General features: G+C 45.2%; 1 protein-coding gene across 4 annotated transcripts in view; it reads left to right on the forward strand.

Moving 5' to 3' along the window:
- The first annotated feature begins 1,271 nt into the window (after positions 1-1,271).
- The window catches only part of LOC143829737 (membrane-spanning 4-domains subfamily A member 12-like), a 32,443-nt gene continuing 6,398 nt past the window's right edge, over positions 1,272-27,316 (forward strand). Inside the window, exons 1-6 of one of the 4 annotated variants that reach the window (XR_013228222.1) lie at positions 1,302-1,601; positions 2,007-2,293; positions 7,261-7,380; positions 18,628-18,684; positions 23,592-23,723; positions 24,445-27,043. Coding sequence is in view for 1 of the 4 variants with exons in the window: in XM_077321086.1 (XP_077177201.1) it covers positions 2,204-2,293; positions 7,261-7,380; positions 18,628-18,684; positions 23,592-23,723; positions 26,933-27,043 (510 nt within the window). In the remaining 3 variants the exon portion in view is untranslated. Of the gene's footprint in view, positions 1,602-1,800; positions 2,294-7,260; positions 7,381-18,627; positions 18,685-23,591; positions 23,724-24,444; positions 27,044-27,316 lie in introns of those variants that run through there. The other 3 variants (XM_077321086.1, XR_013228224.1, XR_013228223.1) reach the window with 3 other exon arrangements.

The raw sequence follows: 27,316 nt of genomic DNA on the forward strand, positions 1-27,316 counted from the left end.
CCTGAAAGAACTAGTCCCACATTGGTTTGTGGTTCTGCATCAATCTCGGATCCATAGTAGGGTGTGTGTGACCATTCTTGTCTGGGAGGCTTCCTTCTACAGGGCTATCCTGGTGCCTGCAATCTGTGGAGTGTATCACTATTGTATCACTATTGGTTGGGACTTGGTTGAGGGGTTGGCCATCTGGTTGGTGTACAGCCCGCCCAATACACCATCAGATGCTCTGTTGAGCCTGCTGGAGGTGGTGGCTTCCGGGGAGTTGCAGTTTGGAGGACTTCAATGTCCATGCAGAAATGCTGTATCCAGGATGTGGCTCAGACCTGGTGTCATCCATGGTGACACTGGGGCCCTTGCAATTTGTTACTGGCCCCACCCATCAGGCTGGCCACACCCTAAATTTGATCTTCAGTGCTGGGATACAGGTGGATCTGGAAGCAGCATCAGCCGTCCTATGGTCAGACCTATATGCCCTGTGGGCCCGGCTCAGGATACCACCCCTTTCCCATTTGGGTGATGGGTATATTTTAGCCCTCCCGTGCATACTTATGGATATGATTGGAATCTGGAATGCTCTGTTGGACCCGAGGGCTCCTGGTGACTCATTAACAGTGCTGGTGAAGGACTGGCAGTGGAACGGAAGTGAGGCCAGGGCATGGAAGATCAGATGGGCCCCCCTGGAAGATACTGCCACCTTAAGCTTAGAACATCATGCTGGTGGTTGTTGATCGGTGCAATCCTTCTGACGCCATGAGCGGCAGTGGTACCGGCTGTGGGGAGGGATGATAAATTTTACCGCCATGCTTGATTTTATATTAATGGGGTTTTTAATAGGGTTTCGTTGTTTTATGTGGGGTTTTATTATGTAACCTGCCACAAGATGGCTTGCCTTGAGTGGCGGGAAATAAATTTAATAAATAATAACAATAATAATAAATAATAAAGGGATAAAATAAAAGTTTTTATGCCTATTCTGTGATCATGTGTGCACAAGGATGGACAACTACATTTCCCACCCACTCTAATAGGCATGGATATGGCTATAAAAATACTTGTGGCAGGCAGCATCATCCAGGCCTGAAAACTGATGCCTTAACAGTGCAAGGAGTCCCCCCTTTTGCTCCCCTGTCTCTGTGTCTCTGAGGAGAGCAGGATACAGTGAGGGCTTGGGTGGGGTCAGTGGCAGAGAGCCTTTAGATCCTGATGCACTTCTGAGGATGTCATGGGAAACATGACAGGACCTTAAACTGGAATGGGTCTGAGACTCAAATAGTTTAATTTTAGATGCCCAATAGGTATTCATCAGACTAATCCAATTTCACTAGCACTATTCCAGATTGGAAGGAGTTATGTGCCTGGCTGCAACCAGTTTATACTCCCAGCACATCAACAGAGAACGCTGCTCAAAGACAGGATGCAACAGTCACTGCTCCCACAGAACCCCCGGCTGAAGCCGCCCAATATTTCAGAAGCACGAGGGTTCTGCAAGTAACTTGAACACGAGCGCAAAGCCATGCATTGGAATATTAAAATGAGCTCGGGTTCAAACACTCATCTTTAAACTAGATAGCCAAGGGAACAATCCTAAACAGGTCTACTCAGAGGTAAGCATCATATTTTTTCCAGTGGCACTTACTCCCAGGAAAGTGCCCTTAGAGCTGCAGCTCTAGTGCTGCATATTTGAAAACTGGCCGGTATTATGACGGAGGAGATCCAGGGGGGTGTTTCATACAGACTGCATAGCATGAGGCTTTCACGCTTCTTTCCCATGAAATGCTCGTCTTCATGGCTTGTACGGCAAGCCCTGCCCTGGCATAGGGATTCCTGCAGTTTTCCTCCATCCTTGTTAAATGTGTTATTCCCTGGGATTTCGGCATGCTGTGCAACACACACAGGCACACACCTCTAGCTCTGCCTACCTTTCTTCTATTGGAAGCAGCACCTTTATCTCAGAGCAGGGTCTGGATCCCTCTCGTAACATGATTTTCTCTGTTATGCATCTTCTGCAGCATCTCTCTGACTGTGTGACATCATCACTGACAGAAGCCAATAAGACCCTTCTTTCTCCTTTCCCTTGAAGAGTGCCGGAGCTGAGCAGCCAGGTCAAACAAGCTGTCATCCCCGCTCAGCCTGTGGGGCTGATGCAGCTGAGTGTTCAGTTGCTAGGGATCCTGTAGGCTTTGGAGAAAGCACACCAGCAAATCCCATGCAGGGAATGGGGACCATCCGGCTGGGGAGAAGGGCTGTGATGTACACAGTGGAAACCATTCCTAAAGGGAAGAACCGAGTGCTGGGGGTGAGTGACAGAGCTGGGGAACACTTTGGGGAGGGAATTCTGTGGGTGTATGGAGGGGCATGAGAGGGGTGGAAGAGACTGGGATGGCTTCACCTGAAATGGCATCTGGTCTTGCTTCCCAATTTCAGAGAGAGCATTATTCTAGGTTTCTTTTGTGTCTGTGTGAGAGAAAGAGGGAGGGAGGGAGAAGACAGGGAGAAGCACTTGGGTCAGACAATCGTAATGGTCTCCTGAACTAATTTGCAGATCTATTGAGTCCTTTCTGTGTCGGATTAGTCAGGATTTATGGGCCATTTGGTTGAAATCCCTTTCAATGGGCAGCTCATTCTCAGGATGATCCTGACCAGCCATGTGTGTGTGCATCTGTGTGTCTGTGCATACTGTGTGCATGTGTAAGCAAACTAAATGTCCCCAAGAAGCAGTGATTTTTGAAGACAGCGTGGCAACACACAGCTACCTGCTACCTCTGGCATACCCAGTGCCCTGGGTCTGTGTCGCTGGGAAACATTTCAGTTTAAATTTAGAAAGAAGAAGGATAAGCATTACCAGCTTCATGCACAGGATGTATGCAGGAAAACAGGAACAGATTTAGGCCTACAAGTGGTGTTTACTAGAAAAATTGGTGTCTTTGAGGCTATTAGCCTTGAAAGCTAACTGAAACTTCCATATTCAGGGGAAAATATTCCGCTGAATGATAGATGCTTGGGAGAAATAACAGGGGAGAGCTTTATGCCCTGCATGAGGGATTATGAGGCACATCTGGCTGGCCAAAATTGGAAGCAGAATGTGAATTCGAAGGACAGTTGGTCTGATCCAGCAGGTCTATTCATGTTTTGTCTGAAGACTGTTTAGAAAAGTGACCTGCAAGCACACACCTATAATCCCACATAACATGCAAAAGTGCTGGCTGTGATTATTTAGTGCTTCTCTCTGTTCAAGGCAGGATCATTATTTTGTTTGCTGCAGCCAGAGTTCGGGCCCCACTTCTAAACTGCATAACTCTGTCAAGCTCTCATTCTGACCAAGGCTTGCCTCAGATCCTGAAAGCAGGGAGTGTTTCTCCACTTCCACTTCTGCACAATAAGGACTAGAAACACTCTGTGATTATTTGTTGTGGGTGTTAATCACATGGAAACACAGCAATCCTATCTTGGTTTGAATACAGGGAAGTGGAGAAACACTCCCTGCTTTCAGGATTTAGGGTTTCAGGTGACTTACTACTGATTGATTTATTGCAGAATTATGGAGTTTTTTATTTTATTATGTTTGCTTACTTTTTGTGAACCTGGGTTAGGAGACAATCCAGAAAAGTTGTGCCCTACATCCCCACAGATTCTTCATATAGTCTTGAAAGAAGGGGGGGGGGGGAGAGACAGATTAATACGATAGGGGAAACTGTTTGAGCCTCCCACCACCATGACTGTATTACTGGATATACCTGGCACATATCCTGCAATGTGCACATTTGTGTAAGTGCAATGTTTTCTTATTCTGCAGCAGAAAGAACAAAAAACAGACTTTGTGGCCTTTAAGGCTAAAGCTCAAATGTGAGCAATGGCAGATTGACTCTTCACAGAACCTGGGGAGTCTTCCTGCTAATATGCATCAGTCCTGCAAAGGTGCAGCAGAATAAAGACAGAATAAAGACAGAGATGCACCTACAGAGGAAACCCCATGCTTCTGATTAAGTGCTTTAAAGCTACATTCGAAGCATGGAAAGCTCCCACGCTGAGACAGGGTTTTTTTTTTTTTTGCATTTGCATTTGCTAAAAATAGGTATGCTGCTTTGCTGGGAATTTCTAGATCAGCCGCACCGATTTCCTTCATTCAAGTTCTATAGCCTTTCCTGGCCCTATATGGAGGACAGACAGGTAGGAGATTAGTGTAGACCACTAGGCTGTCAAGGGATCAAAATATGAGAGAAAAGCAGTTCTATCTTCACCTGGTGTCAGCAGAATCAGCATCAATACCACATTGTTATGTTGTCCTAAACTGTACGTGGCTGAAAAGGATTACATTTCTGTTTTTCCTGCCTTCAGAAGCAGTTCAAAGTGCTGTTCACCTTGTTTTTAATTCCCAACTTCATAAAGTGGAATCCACCCAGGCTTATCAATCAATTGTACCTAATTAACTTCTTTACTACAGTTTTTAATTCCACTTGCCCTTTATCCATGTAGATACCACAATCCCTAACATAGCTCCCTCTCCTCCCCTTTACTGCAGCAATAAAGGGACTTGGATCTAACCCAATCGACAGTTACATGGAAGCATACATGTATTATCATGTCTATAAACATTGGAGGCCCACATGCCTCAATGGGCTTTCTAAAAATGAAGGCAGCAGATAGTAGGTTATTTTTAAAGGAGCACCTGCAAACTGTGTTGGGGGAAGCTCAACAACCCCAGAATGGATGCAGGTGGCAAGTCTAGCCATGGCAAATTGTACTTGGAGTTTTAAAAACCATTTCCATGAAACACAGCCTAATTCTCAATGCATGGGAGGAGGGAGTTTAAAGGGCACTTTGGAGTCTGGCTGGTGTCTGAATGAGGGGAATCTCATGGGAATCCCAAGTCAGCTCCCCTGAGCTCTGTGATGAGGTAATAAAACCTGGCTTCCAGGAAGGTGTGTATACATTTGCTAAATAAATAAGTAGTTGGCCATCAGTGAAGATACCTTAGCTGGTTTATTGTGTAAGCTTGTATGGCCAACTGACTGCTTCACTGGATCAAATACTCCTTAACCCTGAACAAGGAATCTGGCAACAGTCAGGGCCTAGATTTGTCCTCCCCGCCCCCTCCACTCCTTTTCTCCCTTTTAATAAGCAATAAGGAATGAAATGGATCATTTAGGAGAAATAGTCCCTCCCAATAATTTCCCCACACACCTCCCTACCTAGGATTGCCAGAGCCCTCCTTTCAGCTGGTGGGGGACGGGGGGGGGGGGGTTACCAAGAAGGGGAAAGACCCAGGCTACATGACCAGCAACATGAGGATATGACTTCCCGTGTGTACCAGACACGACATCATCATGTTGGGACATCCCAGCAATGGCCTTGCATTTGGGCCAAACCTCTATGGTAAAAATGGCTTCTACCATGGAGTTTTTGCCCAAATATCAGAGCATTGCCCAGAAATTACCAGAATGATGACATCAATCCAGAGATTATGTCATCATGTTGCTGGCAATGTAGCCTGGCCTTTCCTCCTGCTCCTGGTAAGCCCCCCCACTGGCCAGCTGGTCAGCAGCAGAGGCAGGGGCAGGGGCAGGGCCTGGGGGTGGGGGATACCCTGCTGGGGGGGAGGGGCTGACAACCCTCTCCTGTATAAGGGCTTTCCTTGCTTCTTATCAATTGCCTTGGGAGGACTGTTGCTCCCTAGTTGCCTTCTTGAGGTTGGGAAATTCCTGGAGATTCAGCAGTGAAGGCAGAAGATGGGGTTTAGGGAGGGAGGATTCTCAGTATGGTATAATGCCATACAGTCCTCCTCCAGAGCAGCCATTTTCTCCAGGGGAACTGAACTCTGTCGCCTGGAAAGAAGTTGTAATTCCAGGAGATCTCCAGGCCCCACTTGGAGTTTGTGGAGTTTCCATCCCCCCCTTTTTGTGTTGCCTGGTCTTGTTCAGTAGGGTCTTAGAGGGGGGCAGGAATGCCTGGGCCTTAAGATACAAAGAGGTATAAGCTTTGGTTTCATAACTCTTTCTTGCTTTCTCAACTAAGCTATCAACTTCTGTCCTGCTGACCAGCCAGCAGGAGGTTTATGTTACCTGACTGGCGTAGTTTCTCTAGCTGTAGTAGGGTGGTAATATCAGCCATTCCCTTTCTTCCCAAATTGAGAGTATTAATCTAATAGCTTGGGAGAGGCTGTGGCTCAAAGATGGAACCTGTGTTTGGTATCCAGAAGACACCCCCCCCATTTCAGTTGTGAGCATCTCCAGTGAAAGCATCTCAGGCAGTGAGTAGTGGGGAAGACATTTCTGTCCCTACAGTCACAAACAGCAGCTGCTGGCCAGTTAGACAGTGACCGAGCCAGATGGGCCAATAGTCTTGCTCAGTACAAGGCAACTTCATTTTTCAACATTTCTGCAACCAATGCATATTGGAGATGAGACTGGGCAGTAAAAAGAGCCATTTTATACACACTTTATAAAATCATGGCAGAGCTAGGTGAAGCCAGTGTGCGGAGACACAGATGGTGGGTGTATTATTTGGTACTCCAGTAGACCTTCCCATGACAGGCTGCTACAACTTGTAAACCAAATCAACACAGACCAGCAGCTGTATTTTTTAGCTACCTGGTACTTGAGACGATTTCTCTTTTGTGTTTTCCAAGGAAGATAGCAAAAGATGATCCTCTCTATTGTAGGAAGCGGAATATAATAGCTGGTGGGTGATACTCAGCTGAGTAGGCTGCCTCTAATCATGTGCCACAGTTCCCAGGCTGTTTAAAAGATAACCCAGTCAGCAGTGTGTTCTGCCTGCTGGGAAACTGGGAAATAACAATATTCACCCAACAGCAAACTAAGCCTGCTATAGTATGATTCCCCACTTCCCTGCTCAACAGGTTGACTTTGGATCCACTTGGCCCAGTTGAGGTACATTTTGTTAGGGGCCTTGTCTGATTACGTTGGAACAATAAAAAGTGTTAATTAGACCAGATTTTTAAATGTCAGATTTCAGTCTGCTACCAAGAGACATTAACTGTTCCCATGAGCATCTGGGAATTGCTTAGAGAATAAAGATTTTCTAAAATATGAAAAAATAAAATAACTAAAAATGGTGAAATACTTTCTCCATGGAAGGACGTGATAAAAGAAAGCAAATGCTGGCTGTACAAATAAGGACTTATAGATTGTCTAGTGCCATTGCTTGAAAGTCAGTGTAACCAGAGAGGGGTTTGAGTGTGTGTGTGCATGAGAGAGAATTTAACCCATGAAGTGCAAAGCATTATTCCCCTGATTGTTCCCACAGACCATCCAGATCATGACTGGCTTCATACATATTAGCTTTGGGATCATTCTCAGCACCTTGACCAGTGTATATACCTCATTCTTTGTGTCTGGAGAGATCCCCTTCTTGGGAGGAGCATCCGTGAGTATCATATGTGGGGTTGGACCAATCCTCTGGGTAGTTGGGGAGAGTTGATGTCCTAGCTTCAGGGAGGAGCAGTGAGATGGCCCATGAAGAACCTCTTGGCATGCCATGCGAGAAAGAGAGAAGCAGAGATGGTGTGGGAGGGGCAACTACTGCTAAAGGACATGTCTGCAGATCCATCCAAGTTCCTGGATGTGTGATCTGATGAAGACTTTTGTTAATTCTGAAGCGTGACACCATCTACTGTCTGCCTGGTTGCTAAAAACAGCACAGATAATGTTTTTCATCTTTCAGCAGAGTCTAATCCATTTTGAATCTTGTGAAGTGTTTAATCTAAAAATAGCGATGTTTCTAAATATGCTACATGGTCAAATGGACTTGTTTCCTTCCTTCAACATAATTGTGTTTGGTCACGTTATTTTATTGTATTCCTGGAATGTTTCTACAAAAACTGACCCTCCCATTTTAAAAAAATCAACATGTTATACAAAATTTGGATCAGAAACATCTTCTCCTTCAAGGGATGGTGGCACAAAGTTTGTACTGAGATCCAGTGAATTCTGAAGAATGGATACATGGGCTTGCCAGTTTTGGGCTGGGAAATACCTGGTGACTTTGCAGATAGAGCCTGGGGTGGGTAGGATTTGGGGTGGGAAGGGATTTCAGTGGGGTATAATGCCAGAGAGTCCAAAGCAGCCATTTTCTCCAGGGGAATTGATGTCCTTCATCTGGAGATCAGGAATAATAGTGGGAGATCCCCAAGTGGCACCTGGAGGTTGGCAACGCTATGGATCCATCATTTGTCCTAAAACACACACCAAAAAATGCTCTTGGGAAACAGACAAGCAGCCAGATCAATGGGGCATTTAACTCTTGTTCACCCTTGTATTTACTCTTGTATTTTCACTCAAAATTGCTCCTCTCCAGCTGTTTTTTCTCCCTGGCGGCCTGCAAATACAAACCAATATATGGAGAAAAGCAGATGAGGGACATTTTGAACAGAATAGCAACTGGCAGAGAAAAGGTTAAACACATCCTTTTTTTTCTTCCCCTCAAAAATTGCATGCTCCAGAGGCTGGTTTTGATTTGCCCCCTGGAGCTAAAATCTACTGTGAATTGGCTACCCAAGGGAGATGCTGCAGCAGATCTACCAGACATGGCACTGCTGGATGGGGGGATAGAGAAAACAGGAGGATGCAGCCCCCATTCCTTCTGGGGCAAGCTGCGTGGTTTGCAGTTCCAAGGATATTTTGTCAACCAGATATTTAGATCTGAGACTCAAAGTGGCCTGACATGCTCCGTATCTGAAGATGTTCCTGGGTTTTAATATGTACAAGCAGTACATACTGTCAAACCAATGTGTGTTTTGTGCAGGCTATGGTTCAGTGGTAGAGCATCTGCTTTGTGTGCAGAAGGTCCCAAGCTGAATCTCTGATCTCTCCAGTTAAAATGTGTGAGTGGCACAGCCTGTCTGCTGGCAGCCAGTTTCCTGATTGCTGATCAAGTGTCCAGTTCAATATAAAGAAGCTTCATGTGCTGGGCAGGCAGCAGTTAGTTTGGACTGAAAATTACCAACTCTGGGTTGGGAAATTCCTGGAGATTTTGGGAGAGAAGTCTGGGGAAGGTTCAAGGAGAAGAGGATCACCATAGGTCACAATGCTGTAGAATCCACCCTCCAAAGCAGCCATTTTCTCCAGGGAAATTAGATTCTGTTGTTTGGAGATTAGTTATAATTCTGGGAGATCTCCAGGCCCCACCTGGAGGTTATTTAGATGCCACACTCTCCTTAAAATACAAAAAAATGCCCTTCTGTAATGTGATAAATGGCTCTGGAGCCATGAGGACATAGCTAAGATGTAGCAGTCATGCCAGGATAGTTTAGTGACAACAAAGGCAGACCTGAACTTATAGATGTTAGCAAGAGGGGCTGAGCAATTTAAGCCTTGCATATGGAAAGTAAGTTGTCGACTCCGGGTTTTGAAGTACCCGGAGATTTGAGGGTGGAGCCTGGGAAAGTAGAATTTGGGATGGGGAGGGGCCTTAGTAGGGTTTTAATTCCATGCCGTCCACCAGCCAAAGCAGCCATTTTCTTCAGGCAAAGTGGAATAAGCATTTAAAATAAGTGAATAATAAGCGATTTCTGTAGTCTAGGGATCAGTTATAATTCCGGGAGATCTCCAGTCCCTCTGGAGGTTGACAACCCTAACAGAATTACAGACAGGCTTACTACATTGTTTAGTACAAAGCCTCAAAGAGAGAGCTCCATGCGGATGTTGGAATGGCACTCCATTCATTTGTTGTTGAACCCCCAAGCGGCACATATACAGAATGCATAGGGTCCTGTAATGCACCTTATATTACACGTGTGACCACATGTATGTACTCTAAAAATATGAAGCTGTGAATGGAATGTCACTGTAATATCTGCAGAACATGTATTGGCTGTTAGTACAAAAAAGCAACATCATAAATAAGCAGCAAAATTAGCATTTTGTGCTGAGACTCCTGGATGATCAACTTGTTTGAGATATTCTGATGCTTATTACTGTGTGAATACCCTTTTATAAAACTGAGGTTGCCAACTCAGGATTGGGAAATAGCTGGCCATTTTGAGGGTGAAGCCTGGAGAGGATGGGGTTTGGAGTTGGAATGGACTTCCATCACTATCACTAAACATAATAAAGCTCAATTTGCCAACTCACTCCCTACCTGATTGGTCCTCCCTTGTGTGCTGCCAATAGGGAGAGAGCTCTGTCACAATGAAGGCCAATCAGTTCAAACTGCATCCAGATAGGGAGAGAGAACAGTCCCAATGAGAGCCAATCAGTTCAAATTGCATGCAGACAACTCACTCCCTACCTGATTGGCTCCCTCTGGGAGTGTGCTGCCAATAGGGAGAGAGCACTCTCCCAATTAGGGCCAGTTGTGGGGCTTTTCTGTCCTCCTCTTCCTGCTGCTTGCTGGCTAGAGGAGGTACCAGCCTCTCTGAAAGGATCTGCTGCTGGTAAGTTCCCCCATCCTCAGCCTCTTCCCACCCTTCATATCCCCCAGGCAAGGGAGGGAAGCCAGCTGCTTGCTTTGCCTGCTTCCCTGCAGCTAGCCATTGGAGTGCTCTTCGCTTTTCCCCTCCCTTCCTCTCTTCAGATGGGCTGGGGGCGGGGGGATGCAGGAGCCTTCCCTGCCCAGCCAGGCCCTTGGGAGATGTGAGGGGTGGGAAGGAGGCAGATCCCTCCTGACCTTCCCTGACTGGCTTTTGGGAGATGTAGGAGGTAGGGATGGAGGTGGGAAGGAGGCAGCCCACCTCCCCCATGGCCTTCCCTACCCAACTTGCCCTTTGGGAGATGTGGGGGTGGGTGGGAAAGAGGCAGTCCACCTCACTCTGTGACCTTCCCCATCCAGCTTGTCCTTTGGGATATGGGGGAGGGGCCAGACTTTGGGAGATGGGGGTGGGAACGAGGCAGCCCCCCACAGCCTTCCATGCCCTTCCTGACTGGCCTTTTGAAGATTGGGGGGGTGGGAAGGTGGCAGCGCACCCCTCCATGGCCTGCCCAGCCTGGCCTTTGGAAGATCTGGAATTGGATGGAAAGGTAGGGACAGTGGGGACCGGTGTAGACACTATTGTATGGAGGTGGGGGTAGGAGGGCCAATGCCCCTCCAAAGCAGCTGTTTTTCTCCAGGAGAACTAATGCCTTTCTTTCTTTCTTTCTTTCTTTCTTTCTTTCTTTCTTTCTTTCTTTCTTTCTTTCTTTCTTTCTTTCTTTCTTTCTTTCTTTCTCTCTTTCTTTCTCTCTTTCTCTCTTTCTCTCTTTCTCTCTTTCTCTCTTTCTCTCTCTTTCATATATGTTCCTGATGTTTTCCAGGCCCCCACCTGGAAGTTGGCAAACCAGCCGGCTGGATATAGAGGAGGAGTTAGGAATCAAACCCATCTCTTGAGATTAGAGTCTGCTACTCTTTAGCCTCTTCACCACACTGGATCTCCTGATCGAGTGGGGAGTGGGACGGGGAGGGGTGCCAGAATCCAGGAAGGTCACTGTGCAGATGGATGTGCAATGCCTATTGTATCCCTGGGTGCAGTGGGCTTTGCCTCTGGTGGGGCATAATGCCAGAGTCCACCTTCCAAAGCAGCCATTTTCTCCAGGGGAACTGATCTCTTATCTCTTGGAGGTCAGGTGTAATTCCAGGAGCTCTCCAGCTACCACTTGGAGGTTGGCAAACATAATAAGAGCAGCTGAGTACGGTGGGTGGGTGGCACCTGAATTCCTCCACAGACATCTGATGATTGGAAATGAGTTAATCATCCAGACTACACTCATAATTTTTAATGGCCTTTGCTTGTTTATTATATTAACTAGAAATTAAGCCCGCTGTCCTTCAAATACAGCGGGCGCTAGCTGTGTGACTGTGGGTGTTGGGGGCAGCTTTAGGGGGCGGGATGGGCGCGGGTGGAGAGGAGGGTGAGCTTGGGGGCATGGGTGGGTTCTGCGGGCTTGTGGCAGCGCCTACCATACAGTCTAAGCAGGAACGGGGCTCCCTGGCTCCGGCGGGGTCCTGGGCCTTCCGCCGTCGTTGGCGAGTCTCGGCGTGGGTTCGTCCGGTCGATGCGGGAGGTGGCGGCCCCGCTCCTTTGGCGGGCAGGCTCTATGGAGGGAAGGGAGATGCTCCGGCGGTGGGAAAGGAGCAGGGCCGCCGCGTCTTTGACGCGGCGGCCCTGCTACTTTCCCGGCGGCAAAGCATCTGAGTGGCCAGTCCAGGGCGGACCAAGTGGCCAATAGGGAGGCGCGCTATGCACTGATGTTTATGCCAAATGGTTCAAACCAGTTGAGGCCCAGGAGAGTGGTGCGGTGGCACTCGAAGCTTCGCGGCTCCTGATTGGACCCCTCCGAGTTTTTATCCTGGACGGGTCCCGCCCTAACTCCTCCCCAGGAGCCCTTACTCTTTTACCCTTACCCAGGAGCGGATTAAAGATATTAAAGATATTTTGTGCAAATCACAGTGCACATCTATGCCTTCCTCGGTCCTCCTTTTTTTTGGCTTGAGGATATGCTCTCCTCCTTTTTCCTTACCTAAAGCGTCTGTCAGTGGCTGCTGGCACAGAACTAGCCATCCTCACTGTGACGGGGTGGGGATTTCTATGGAAAAGTGAACTAGATGTTGCAGCTGGGGAGAGGGACTCATTATGGGGAAGTTTAATTGTGATTTTAGGTGACTGTGAGTCAGGAAGAGACAAGTTGATTGAGATACTCTGGACTTAGCAAGCAGCTATGGATTTATACTAATTACATTGTGAAACAAGTAAAATTGGAATAGAATAGGGCAGGTATTTATAGATACTTGTTTTTTGAGTGTCTGACATCTTCCTTTGCATTGCCACGTTTTATATCTCATTGAAAAGAGGCAATATAAGAAAAGAAGTACCCTGTGCCAGTGGCAACCATCACACTGAACCTGAGTCTGATGGGGCATCACGCTGGGCAACCATCTGGCTCTGCCACTGCAAGATGGTGTATCATATGGCTTCTCTGCAGTGGTTGCAACATTAATGTGCAACTATCCTGGCACAGTGTTACTTTATGTTTTTACCTTATGTGGCATGTTCAGTTTTTCCATCAGCTTGTCACTCTCTAAAGCAAAAGGAATGGCATAAAAAATGAATATTGTGTTAGGGGCATTTATTTATTTAGTCTATTTTATCCAACCCTTCTTTTAAGGAGATCAGAGAAACATACATAATATTCCTTGCCTCTATGTTACACTTTGCAGTAGGTTAGATAGAGAAAATTACCCAGAAAATTTCATGGCAGAGTGGAGATTTAAATTTGGGTCTCTGAGCTTCTAGAATAATATAATCACTATACCACATTGACTTCATTTTGAAATAACATGTTTAGTCAGCTAATCACACTGGGGGCTTTGTGGATTTTCTTGCAATTGCCTTATATTGATAAAAATGAGAAGATGATACAGATCCAAACTGTTTTGGCCTCAGGCTTCCTTGCCTACTGGGCTCTTTGAGAGTCAGGACTCATCCTTCAGACTACTGCTTGCCAAGGTCAGGAGCACTGAAGTAGAAACACAGTATAAGTCTGTGTCCAGTGCACAAGGATTGAGACTTTATTAACTGGTTGACCCAGCAGAACTCCTCTCCTGATACTCTTCTTAAATACACTTAAATACGCCAGATGTTTTGTAATACCCATCGGGTCACCCCCTCTGCACCCAGTTGAGGACGTGGGAGAACATCTGATCCTTAGCTGACTGGAGGGCTACATCAGAAGCTTGGAGTCCCAGAATGCCCCTCTGTGCATGAGGATGTTCTGTGTGTCAGTGGCTGCATTATCAACTGACAGCTACTAGTAGGCCTGAGTGAGGTCAAACAAAGACTTTAGCACTGGCGAGCGATGCAAGGAGATGACTTATCACAGCATTGGATAAACATATTGTTGCAAGGCCTTGTTGAGTGTGAACTTGTAGCTAGCGCAGATTCAGACATCCCTGTTGGGTTTAAGGAGGGTGTGTGTGACAATCAGGGTCTCCCATCTTGTGTGAGGAACTGGTCTGAGTACTCCTCGTTTGATGAGATGGCCCTGTTCAGCATCAATTTTTTGTTTGAGTGTGATGGGGATGTGATTGGCCTCCATCCATAACAGTGGCAGGCCAGTGTAGCATCCAAAGGACTTGTCAAAGACAGCTGCAAAGTCCATGCGTACCTCATTGACAATATTGCCATGGATATGCTGGATTCTGATGTTTATGCCAAATGGTTCGATCCAGTTGAGGCCCAGGAGAGTGGTGCGGTGGCTGTCAACCACAACCAGCTTCAGGATGCCAGAGAACTGCTTGTATTTCACCCTGATGCTCCCGAGGTCTGGGACCAGCATCTTTTTCCTTTGGAAATCCACAGGAGAAGTTTAAGAGCTCAGCAATGGGCCCCCCTATTGGGACACAGTTGTTTGAGAGTCTCTTGGGAGATTAGGGAGAATGCTGAGCCATTTCACACGGTGCCCCTTGGATATGGATGGTGATCTAGATTTTCTTTGGTAACAGGAAGTGGATATCTTGGGCCAACAGCTGGGCCACTGGTGAGTTAACTGAGCTGGCATTCATGTGTCATGATACAGCAGGAGTTCTAATTATTCCCCCCCCCCACACACACACACACACAAACACACTCAGGGATGAATTTGTGAAGGTGGTGCTGGCTGGCCACTTTGATGATTTCACCCACAGCTGGTACAGGGATTCCATTCTTGGTGCAGTGAGCTGGAACATGCAGAAGAGGTGAGATGCATGCACTCCATGTCTTCTCCAATATCCTCCAAGTGGACTGATTCTGGAGTGGCTTTTGGCCTGGCTAGTGGGCTCCTAGCCCAGTGGATCTCTTGTGTGTTCCTAGTGGCTGTTTCTGCTGCCAAGGCCTCTTCCAATGCCATGTGGAATGCAAGCTCTCTCCTCGCAATGAGATGCTGTTGTGTTTGCTCATATTTGAGGCCAGATATGAGTTAGTCTCTCAGCATTCCCTCTAGATCTGGGAAGTTACAGCATTGGGTAGCCTGATGCAGAGCAGTGACGTAAGCCACCACAGACTCAGTCTCACAGACTCAGTCTCACCTTGGTCTCATTTGTAAAAGGCATGCCTTTGAGTGATTTCAGCCAGTTGTGAAGCAAAGTGCTTTTTGAGCGTGTCGATGATGTCGTCATATGTTGCCTCTTCTATCTTGTTTGGTGCCATCGGGTCTTGGGCAAGCTCAAAGGTAGATGCCTTGCAGACACTGAGTAGTGTGTTCCTCTTCAGGTTTGCTTCCACGGTTCTGTTTGCAGCCAGGAAACAGCTGAGGTGGGTGGCATACGATTCCTATTTTACGGAAAACTCAGGATTGGATTCCTCAATGTGGCCCCAGTGGCCATGATTTCAACTTGCACTGAGTCCCTTCATGCAAGTAGGGAATGTCAGTGGTATTGGAAAGGCCCTCCTTGGAAGGCAGGGCACCAAAGCAATTTCAGCAGTCCCTCCTTGGAAGGTAGGGCATGACAGTGATCTCAGTTGCTAGCCAGGGTTGCCTGCCTAGCATAGAGATCCCGGCTTCATTGCCAGTATTATATCCATGGTTTCAGTGAAGACATGGACTCTGTAGCTCCAAACAACCAACATTTTACTAGAACCAGAAAGCACTGGACTCAGACAAGCAAAACAGGGGAACTTATATATGTGTTTGAGACTCTTGCCAGGACAAGCAATTGGTCCTTAATGGAAGTCCATGATAGGTCCATAAGCCATCTGCTGGCTGCTTAGACCTCGGGAACAAGTGTATCCCTAACAAGAGTTCAGGGTTGCAGTCTTTGCTCTGAGCTCAATGCTTCAGAATGGCCATAGGCACAACAATGACAACCATTAACATGTTTTTCCAGTATTCATTGTAAGTTCATTGTACGTGCTTAAAAATGTCTGAAAATAGCATGATTATGACCCACAAAGTGTAGCTGCTCTCTCCCACATATCCCTTTCCTGTGTTTCCCTGGTAACATCTACTAAAAGAAATATGCTACGTGGTCATCTGCTCAATGTTCTCTATTTCTGCAAGCAACACCACTAGTTAAGTGGAGTGGTAGTAGCAGGAATGCTAAACACAATGAGGTGTCATAGTTTCATTTGCTGAACATTTCTGGGGTGCTGCATGAGAGCTAAGCAGGTGGGTGGCAGCCATGGGTCCACCATGATGTCTAGGTAGGCCTTTTATAATTTTGGGGGGTAGAGGAAAGAACAATTGTTTAAACGTTTGAAGCTGTGCTATCCAAAGTGCACTAGTCACATTTTATTTCTATTCCACTTATGTCTCTTGCTGCTTCGTCACTGATTGCCTGTTTTTTGGATCCTTCTCCTCCTGAAATTGTAGGCTTAGGGTATTCCTTATTAATTTTCTGAATTTGTAGAACTGTACTTAGGTGCACCCTGCCCATATTGAATGTCATGCAATAAAGAGGGGGGGGGAAAATAAAACTTTGAGGAGAGATGGCAAGGGCGTTCCATTCTGAGTGTGTGAAGCCAAATTAAGATTCTTCTCAAAATAACAGCCTGAAGCTGTCACTAAGGTGCCTGCAGGGGTAAAAAACCCTGTGTGGATGCAGTGACAATAATACAGGATTTTAAAAGAGAAACCAAGAACCATATGCTCCTTTGGGGAGAGGTTTGTGGATGTGGGGACAATGGCCAGGACAAAAGACCACAGTGTGCACAGACCACCTGCAGAGAAAAATATTGACATCTTTCTGCAAGTGTTCACATTTTTAAATTGAAAAGTTGAGTTCTGAATATGGATTGGGATCTACAAATTTTCTGGAACAGATCATGCAAGTATCTCAGCTCCAAAACTCGATGCATCCTGAACTAGGTTTAGAGCAATCACAAATAGTAAATGCTGTTTAAGGATGTGTGGAAAGGAATTCTGCAGTGTCTGTGCACACTCCTACTTTCAACCTGTGGTTGTCTTTTTTTTAGCAGTTTCATCAACTTCTTTTCCTTATTTGCATGTTGCTCTCTATGGGCACATCCTCATTTCTCCATCTGCCACCCTTTAGCCTGTTCTCCCTTGCACTCTTACTATCTAGCCTGATTTTTGCTTTCTATATTGTCTCACATTTTCACATGCAAGGTTTAAAGTAGATCTTACTTAAAATGGTTTGTGCTGTGAATATGAAATCTTCACTGGACAGAGTGCACAATGGCATTACAAATGCTTCACTTCTGCTTGCTGTGCTTCATTAACCATGACCATGCATTCATGTAAACAATAAGGAAACAGTTCAAAGGTGATTTAACTTTCACATATAAAAGTTTCTTTAGGCTGTGTCTGCACAGCCACCTTCTGTGCTGTAGTGGTTAAGAGTGGTGGCCTCTAATCTGGTGAGCCGGGTTTGATTTCCCAGTCGTCCTCCACAAATAGCCAGCTGTGTGACCTAGGGCCAGTCACAGTTCTCTCAGAGCTTTCCCAGCCTCACCTATCTCGCAGGAGTCTGTTGTGGAGAGAGGAGGGAAGGCAATTGTAAGACACCTTGAGAGTCCTTTGGGTAGTGAAAAGCAGGGTATAACAACCAACTCTTCTCCTTCATGCACATTTGTCATTCCGAACTAGGGCTATACCAAATATTTTTTAATCAATTAGCATAGCCAGATAAAGTATTTTGGGGGCAGGGAATAATCTCATTGTGTATTGGTATATTTCTGCCCTTGTTATCCTTGAACTTATTTGTTCCATGCCTTTTAAAAATCTAATTGTTGGTTGTGACAAATGTATCTATTTATGAGGCATTTCAAAGCAGTTTACAACTGGCACCTTGTGAGATTAGGTGGAACTGAGAGAGTTCTGAGAGAACTGTGACTAGCCCAAGGTCACCCAGCATGTGGGGAGTGAAGAATTAAACCCAGTTCTCCAGGACAGAGTCCTGTGCTCTTAACCTCTGAACCATGCTGTCTCACTATATATCAAAGAATCACATTTTGAGAGTCTATTGTGTTAGCACTGATCAAAATTACATGAGTCATGACAGCCAATCAGTCAAATGTCACTGTGAGTAAATGAGACCAAGGACCATGAGACAAGGAAGAAGGAATGAAGAAGAATAACAATGAAACATTGCAAACTTGTCCTCAATGCATTAAAAATTGCTGGAAATTGGACACTGACTCACAAAACCAGTTTTGGCTCTTCCCTAACAACCACATCAACTACAACTCTGTGCTGTTCTGTGACTCTAAGCCCCAGGATCTATATCATGGCTCAGACTCATCACTTGAACAATCCTGCTCCAGGATTTCATGCAGCTCCAGCCGAGACAGGGCAGAGGTATCAACTGCCATACATCCTGCATTTTAAGCTTCTGCCTCATAGCTACTTCTCACCAAGGGAAAGTGCAGAAACCTTTTTAGTGTTGGTTATGAACCCCCAAAGATTGAAGGAGAAGATTGGGATGTTAAGAACAAATAAAATATAAGAACACCGGGTTTACTGTCCCATAGAAAGGCTGATGTTCTGATCAAATGCCAGGGTACCTTGCTGTAAGTTGTAAAGAAGTATGGCCTCTCTACGTGTCTCTCAGTAGTTATGTTGGGAATAACAAGAATGACCAAGACTGACACCAATCTTCTTCTTCATTTCTGCCACAAGTTGTGGGAGGTGGGTCCTGTGATGGTGGGAAGGTAGATTATTGGTAGCAATGTCAACCACTCATTGTTTCCTTCCTCCCAAACAGTACATTGTCTCTGGATGCCTCTCCATTGGTGCTGAGAAGAGCCCTACTGAATGTGCAGTGAGTCAGCCTGATGTTCTTTTCTCTTTTGTTACTGTTGTTTAACTGTTCAACTCAGCTCGAAGGTTTCTGGTAGTGCGTGAACACACAGAATCATTTCAACAAGAGTTGGGACCTAATTGGTTTTCATAAAGCACATGACCTTATTGCATGGAATTCCACTGGGGTTTCATACAGCCTTAGAAGGGGAAGTCATACTTTATGCAGAGGGACACTTATTTAACACATTTGTATCCCACCTTTACTCTAAGGGTGTCAGGAAGAGGTCATTCAGGTACAGGAGGGGACAACACACGTTTTACCATCACCCCAAAGCGTGGAATGTTGAAAAACAGTCATTGACCAAAAGTTACCCAATGAGTCCATGAATGACTAGGGATTTGAACTCGGGCCTCTACAGTCCAAATCCAATAGTCTATCCATAATACCATACTGCCTATTGTAGGTACAACTATTAAATAGGCTTCTATAGAATCAGCCAATACAGATAAATCTTCAAAAGAAGAAAAACATGTGATATATTTATTTATTTATTACATTTATATACCGCCCTCCCCGAAGGCTGTTTCTAGGCAATGTTGCTTCAGAGTACAAGTGGGAAATGCAGGGTTGTGTACCCCCTGCCCACTTCAAGGATTTTTGTCCCCCAGGAAATGAACATTCAAGCAATCTATGCCCTAAAGGCTGAAATGATACAGCCCAGGAATAGCTGTAGGTTGTGTCCAGTTGTTTCTATATACTCATCCTATATTCTAAGTTACTCTACAAATAAATAACTAGGCCAAAATGCGTGTGAACCATTATTCCCTTACTCTGAATATACAGATGCTAGAAGGAGAGGGCTCGTAATCATCTTAAATAGTACAGCTAAACAATGAATATATTGGGCAATAGGACTGACAAGGTTTTCTTAGCTAGTATATATTACACCAAGTTTCCTCCAAGGCATTCAGGTCAGCACAGGTGGTCCTCATTTTATCCTTCAATAACCCTGAGAGGTTGCTTGGGCTGTCAGTCTCATGTGACTGACCCGAGGATAATCAGCAAATATTGGATTTGAATCCAGATCTTCTAACCTAGTCTAAGGAAACCTGACACTGCAGTTGCTCTTGAGCAGAAGGTTCAAGTGGTATTCTTGCTGATAATTATGAAACAGGAGACGGTTTTTAAGTGAACACAGTGATGGGTTTATTTCATATGCAATGGGCTTTATATCCACTGGTAAATTTACTTTAATCCTAATTGTGTACTTGTGAATTGGTGCATTTTCCACAGTTACATCATCATCATCATCATTATTATTATTATTATTATTATTTCCCGCCACTCCCTTACGGCTCGTGGCAGGTTACATCATCCTAAAATCCCCATTAAAACCCCATTAAAAGATAACACTAACATTACCAACATTACCAGCATGGCGGAGATCGGCAACTCAACTTCCCCCCCTCCCACTACTGGTGGGTGGAGAGGAGGTCCTGATGATATTTACTTCAGGTCCCAAATCGGGGGGGGGGGGGGGGGGCTAGATCTATATTATCAGCCCCGGCCTCAACCATAAACCTGGCGGAAGAGCTCCATTTTGCAGGCCCTGCGGAACGTTGAAAGATCCCACAGGGCCCGCAGCTCTCCCGGGAGCTCATTCCACCAGGTTGGGGCCAGGACTGAAAAGGCCCTAGCCCTGGTCGAGGCCAGGTGTGCTTCCCTAGGGCCGGGAACGACATGAAGTTATATTATGTGCAAACCATTATGTGCAGACCATTTGGTTAGATCAGAGGATGGAAAATATTCTGTGCTCCCTGCTCTCCTGAATGGATTCTGGGGCCAGCAATCCTAAGTGAATTCCCTTTGGAAGAGAAAGAGCTAGAATCTTCTGGTGTTTCTGTAATACTTTGTTGACATATGTAGAAGGCAAAGAGGCACTCCAGATTCCCAGAGGAGGCAAAGAAGCAGTTTGGATTCCCAGAAAACGTGGGTGTCTGCTTCTCTGTTCCTCACCAACAGTTATTTCTTCACATATCCAGACATGCCTGTTTCTCTTCTTCTCTTTGGGAGGGGTAACCTTATCCAAACCATTAGTTGAATGGTGCCATCTCTTAAAAATTAGCCCCATTGTGGAAATGCAGGTGTTAAGCAGCATTAATGTTCTGTTTTAAATTGCTGATGCTCCAGTTCATATGCCAAATCTAGGGCTATATCACATTTCCCCCCATCAATTCTGGGCCCATACTGCTTCAGTTCACCCCCTGATTTCTGCATGAACCTATGAGCTTTTTATTTTCTTTTGGGGTTGTTTCCCCCAGCCCACTGTATTTTCCTGGTTCTTTTGAGACCAATTTTTCTCTTTAAGCTAATTTTGATTTGGCTTTTTCTTTGTGTGTAATGCTTCTGTCCATTTCCTTTCTACTGCCCACTCCCACACACCTCCAACCCACTGCCTGATGATTGGACTGCCATGGTCAAAACACACAAAATCTCTGAAGAAGAGTGATTTCTTTTTCTTTTGTTAAATGGCACTAAAATATTTATATAACACTGAAACACTATAACAATAGCCTTAGGAAATTCTCTGAATTACCAGCTTTCATTAAAAAAATAATTCTCTAGATCTTTCCCTCATGGAGTTATAAAGGAAAATGTGAGAGAAGGAGCTAGACTTACTTTTAAAAACTGAAAGCTGGGAATTTAGAGACGCTTCTAAGCCTATTGTTATAACACTCTAGTGATATAGCCATCTTTAAAAAGGGGGAGGGGTGATGTGGCACCACTACTGATGACAGTACATTCCTTTGAACAGCCTCAATATTTAAGGGACACACAGAATAAATAAACTGACTCCACAGCTGTGGAGCACAATGAGGGCAGACATTTGGAACGACCATGCTCAATTTGATTCTAATGTTTGTGAATCAGCTCCCAAGAAAACAAGGAGTAAGTTGAGTGTGAAGAAAACCCTCTGTTCATACTGATCAGACACCCAAACAATACAATCTGTACGTTGTAGCATCACTTCCTCTTCTTTTGCTGCAATTTCCTGTTCTACTCAGGATTTAGTTACTATAAAGCAATAATTGGATGCCAGGTGTTATGCTATTATTTTTGTACTGACTTTTGGAGTAGTCACTCTCCTCCTTGCAATTCTTTTTTAATATATGGGAATAAGGCAAGCATTTCCTGTTTCTGGCCTCCACTGCCAAGAGCATCTTAGCCCACCTGGCAATTATAAATACTAAGCTTTAGGTCAGCACACGTAACCTGGGATTCATTCCCACTAATTGCAATGGGAAAGACATCAAACAATAGACACATATGGGATGTGGCAGCAATATTTCTGAAGGTTTTTCAGTCTCCACTTGTTACAGGAGGAATGCAGAAAACAGTAGCCTGGGTAAGATTTCATACCTCTATGGAACCCAATGAACTCATTGCTTGGAAGGACAAGAGGGGGGTGGGCTCATTATTTTTGTAGGCTTGGGTTATCACAGTCCCTTTGGAGGTAGAGGGAGCAGGATATAAACCTGATCAATAAAAAGGGCTAGATGGACAATAGTGTTTTCACAGAGCTGTGGGTGTTACAATAGGGCATTTTTGCCCATTGTATACAGACCTATTTTACTACTGTCTATAGATAATGTTGGTTTTGGAGAATATATCAAAACTCCTTTAATGAATTTGATCAGTGATGGCCATGAAATGATGGGCCAGAATCTGTGGAGTGAACATTTCTGGAAATGAGGAATGGCTTATGCCAATTCCCTTGTCCCATGTCATGCCTCTAATACTGCCCTGATATTGGTCTTGGATGTCTCCTGCCCTACTTGAGCAGCAGGGGGGGAATTTTCAGGGGAAGAAGGAAGAGGGGAAGTCCCGTTCTCCTGACCCAAATCCCTACTGCCCTGATGCTGGTCTTCGATGAATCCTGCCCTAGTAGAGTGGGGGGTGGGGGGAGGAGAAGTTCCGTTCTCCTGACCCAAATCCCTACTATCAGTAGAGATTCTGCATTAATTCTAAAGCATGAGTATAACCAAGAAAGGGGAGAAAAATACAACTCTGCATGAGAAAGGTAACCAAAAAGGTAACCAACAAAGAAAAAGAAAGTAAAATATAACTGTGCACATAGTGCTAACATATCATTTTATACCACTGAGAAAAGCTTATTTGACAAAATGCATTTGGTATTATTTTTGTCTATGGAGACATTATGGACCCTTTAACCTGTATTTATATGAATGATATTTTAGTACTCACAACTGTATTATTAAATTATATATTATATTTTTAATATTTGCACTATGTGCACAGTTACATTTTACTTTTTCTCTGTTTAAATGTTTTGGTTATCTGAAATCCAAAGCATAACATCTCAGTTCCTGAAATGATATTTTTGGTCTACAGAAATCTAACTTTGCTTGCCAACCAACTGAGAGACATTGTTTCTGGGCCAGATCTGGAAGTGACATCATATTGTTCTAAAGTACAACTAAATTTCTGCTAAATCCTAGAGTGGTGTGATGTCACTTCTGGGTTTGGCCCAGAAATGACATTACAAGGTCACCACAATGGCAATTAAAAAAATTATTTCAGTTAATGAATCATGATTACTCCTGCTGGCCTACTGAGCTTGGGCGGCAATTGGCGGTTTGCTGCAGGATGCAGCTATATTGGGAGACCTGAAGCTTGAATGTAACCAGTCCTATTAGTTGTACTCAAGGAAAGCAAAACAGAAAAGTGTCATGATTAACTCTTGACATTTGATTTGAGGCACAGAGAGCTTCCTGAAAACCACAGATGGTGAAGAAGAAGAGATATGAAGAATGCCTTTGCAGTTGGGCAATAGCTAGCACCCTAACCATTCCACACTACCCACCTCCCAGTAGGAGACTGCATTCAGTATTTATGTTTTTCAGGTGAAGGGCTCCCAAGCCATGAATATCATCAGTGCCATCTTTGCGTTACTTGGAATATTGACTTTTATAGTAGATCTGAGCATAAATGGACCATTTTACTCTGAAGATAGCCATCACTATTCCTTGGTCATGGTAGGTTTCTACGCTTTATCAACTGCCTTGTCATCAGAAATAACCCTTTGGAACTAGCAACAAGCTCAGGGAGATTGGTGCAGTCTTTATCTCTCTCTTTTTATCAGAAGCAAGTGCTGGACAAATACTTCTATAGCAATCGCAAGTCACTTAAAATGTGTCTGGATGGGGGCCTGGGGGAAGGGTTGCAGATCCAAGTGCTTATCCTTTTTTAGGCAACTTTTCTGTGCTGCCCTGTTCCCATGATTGTCACAAGAAAGGAGTCCTATTTTATCCTGCCCTGTGGTCTGCTTCTTAATTGTGTTGTATTTAGAAACATACTTCAAAATAGGATAAAAAGGAGGCAACGACAGCCACCACTGTAGTATGGCTGTCTGGAATCACCATGGTCACCCGACCTGTTGGGTGATGGGACTTGTCCACCCCTCCCCACCCCCCTCCCTCACCAGTACCAGTGAATTAGCTAGCAACAGCTAGATCCATGGGTAGCCATACTGGTCTGCAGTAGAAGAGCTAGATTTGTGTTCAGTAGCACCTTAAAGACTAACAAGATTGGGAAAATAAAAGCTTCTGAGAGTCAACGCTCCATTTGTCAGGGAAGATACAGGTGATGGGTCTGGGGCAGCTTTGGGAGGGTTGCAGGGATGCATGGCTGCTGGATCGCAGAATGTACGTATGACTTATATTTATATTCTGACTTTCTTCCGCTTTGGCATTTCAGGCAACATACAGGGTCTCCTGTGGGAGCATGGATCTTCCTCAGCCCCACTCAGCAGTCCCAGAGGAGGTGGTAGATGGCGCAGGGACTCCAGCTGCACTGCTTTGCTGTGCTACCACAGGCGGGCATGCCACCAGGGAGGGTGGGGGGTGGAGGGTTGAGCCACACCCAGGCCCCAGTGGGACACAAATGAGACAAGCACAGGAGGAACTTAATTGCCAGGCAAGCCAGCTGGAGCAAGCAGCAACTATTCTCACCACTACTGCCTACCCAGGATTGCTCTGCAGGCACACCCAGCCAGCTATGGAGGGTTACTGTGCAGCCATGCTGTTGCTCTAGCAGTCCATCCTACCTTTCAGTGGAACCATGGGGGGTGCAGCTAGATTGTCCATCCTCCATCTGCTAGGCATGCATAGATTCCCTGACAGGGCTGCCATTTTTCTTGGGGGGGGGCTGATTTCTCTGGTGGGAAGGCTGTCTCATCCACTGGGGTCCTGAGGACTCCACCTGAAGTGATATTGAGGCACTGCTGCTCAGTATGGCTGGCGAAGGGGGTGAGGAGAGCTGGGAGAAGGAGGAGGAGAAGTACAGAGTCTGAGGTGAGTCAGGAGCAGACAGGATGCTGCTGATGCTGCTGTGGCCCTTACTCACCTTAATGTTTTTTTTTGTTCCATGGCTGCTTCCCTCGGGCATCTCCAGCAGCTACAGGTGGAGTCAGCAGGGTTGCCGAGTCTCTTGATTCTGGTGGAAGATGTTTTGCCAGCAACTCATGCTTCCTGCTGCCACTGCTTCTAGTGGTGGTGGTGGTATTGAAATTCTAAAAATAGTTATCACATGCAATATGTTATGTCACTCAAAGTGATGTCATCACCCAAAGTGACGTTATGTCACTCTAGGAATTTCTGGAAACTATAATTTTATCAGAACAAACTGACATCAGTGTCTGTTCCTCTGAATGAAGTTAAGACATATTCAACAATGGCCCCTATATTTTGCCTGGCAGTGTTGACCCAGAGACCCAGTGTTGACCCTGGCAGTGTTGACCCAGATCTCTGCCTTGCTCTACTCTCCTAGTTTGGCCATTGAGTAGTGATGGTGGAAATAGCTGGCACTTGACAGGGCTAAGAGAAGGAATTGAAAGATGGTGGGTGGGCGGTGGCTTCCTTTTGGCATTCAGAAGAAAGGCAATGGGAAAGAAGTGGTTCATCTCTCATTTATGGTGCTCCCTCCAAATGTGACATACTAAGTGATCACCTGGGGTTTCCTAATGGTCCTACCTGTCCAAGAATATCTTAATCTTTCTCTGGAAGGCCTGCAAAAATGGCATAAAGTTGGGGAAAGGGACACCAGAACTATGAGAAAGCTACCCTTGCATGGGTTCCTGACAACCTTATCCCCAACAACTTATGTTCCTGTAGGAATGACTCCTTCCTTGATATTGAAGTCCAGGCAGATAGCCCCCCCCCCCTCCTGGGTCTCCTGCTTAGTTGCCAAGTTATGCCTGGAAATCCTAAATTTCAGAAATAAAACAGACTTTGAGATTGTACGTACAGGATAGTATTATGAGTATTTGTGACCTATTTCAGATTTGTAATGAGCCTAGAGAAACTATGGCTTGGGCCCTGATGCCTGAAGCAGTAAGTCCCATGGAAACCTTGCTGGACCAACATGGGTGGTGAAGTTTAAAAAGCAATGGTTGCACTAATCCCCCCTATGCTATCTGGTACTACTTTCTTCTTGTAAAACTTGCCTAACTTCCAGGTTGGTGATGTGAAATCCTCTGTGGAGGAAGATACCCTTAAGGGCTGGTGGTGTTCCCCATCTATTCATCATAGTTACAAGACTGGGAGGAGGTCACGTGATGCTATGTCTCCTCCCCTAGGCTCCTTCTCCAGCATTATTTCCACCAGGCCTTTTCCTGCCCACCTTACTCCACTGATATTAATCACAGTAAATGCCAGCAACTAGCCCTTTCTCAATAATCTAGAGTTTATTAACACAACTTTACCTTATGGTTTCAAATTCTAGTTGACAGGGATAGCAAGGTGATTAGCACCATGGAAGCATTCCATTACAAATCATGAAAGGTTCCTCCTGAGGCTGGGGACTGATTGTGCTGGGAGCAACATACAGTCTCCTCCCTCTCTTTCTTACTCATACTTGCAATCTCACAGAGCTGGCACATTAAATACTAAAAAGGCTGTTTGCTCAAATAAAACAATCCAGTCCAGGAAGAACATTCAGAATCACAGCATCATCTGCTGTTAGCAGCTCAACACCCACACAAAGTTGATTTTCATCAGGGCTGAATTGTGCCATTATAAAAAGGCAGGCTCTGCTGGCATGTGGTTTACATCCTGAAATTTTTTTTTTCATGCATACATTTCTCAGAGGAAAAAATATGTATAAATCTAGGCAGCCAGGGAGAGAAGATCTATTTCAATTTGTTGAATGTCGTGTAATATTCTTGTATGCTTTCTTTGTGGAGTAGACGGGCAACAGGATTGCCATTGTGTTGCTGACATTCACAATCCTGGAATTTTGCATCGCATCTGCCACTGCCTATTTTTGGTGCCGGGCAACCCGTTCTGACTCCAATGAGGTGATTATGATTCTCACCAGGATGCTAGTTGCATCACTGTAATTACATCCTTCTAGTTTGGTGACCGTGTTTGCTTTTGCTGTATTCTGGTTTAAGTGCATGATAAGCATGTATGTAATAATCTGCAAGGCTAAATTAGGGTTGAGTGCAAACTGGACATATGAGGAGGGTTATTTTAGATTAAGAAGATGGCTTTGCTTGGGATGGGGATATAGAATATGATAATTCCACAGTTAGGGATGTGGAAGACTATGGGAATACAAGTAAGCCTTT

The sequence above is a fragment of the Paroedura picta genome, chromosome 2, assembly GCF_049243985.1.
Source record: "Paroedura picta isolate Pp20150507F chromosome 2, Ppicta_v3.0, whole genome shotgun sequence".
NCBI classification, from domain to species: domain Eukaryota; kingdom Metazoa; phylum Chordata; class Lepidosauria; order Squamata; family Gekkonidae; genus Paroedura; species Paroedura picta.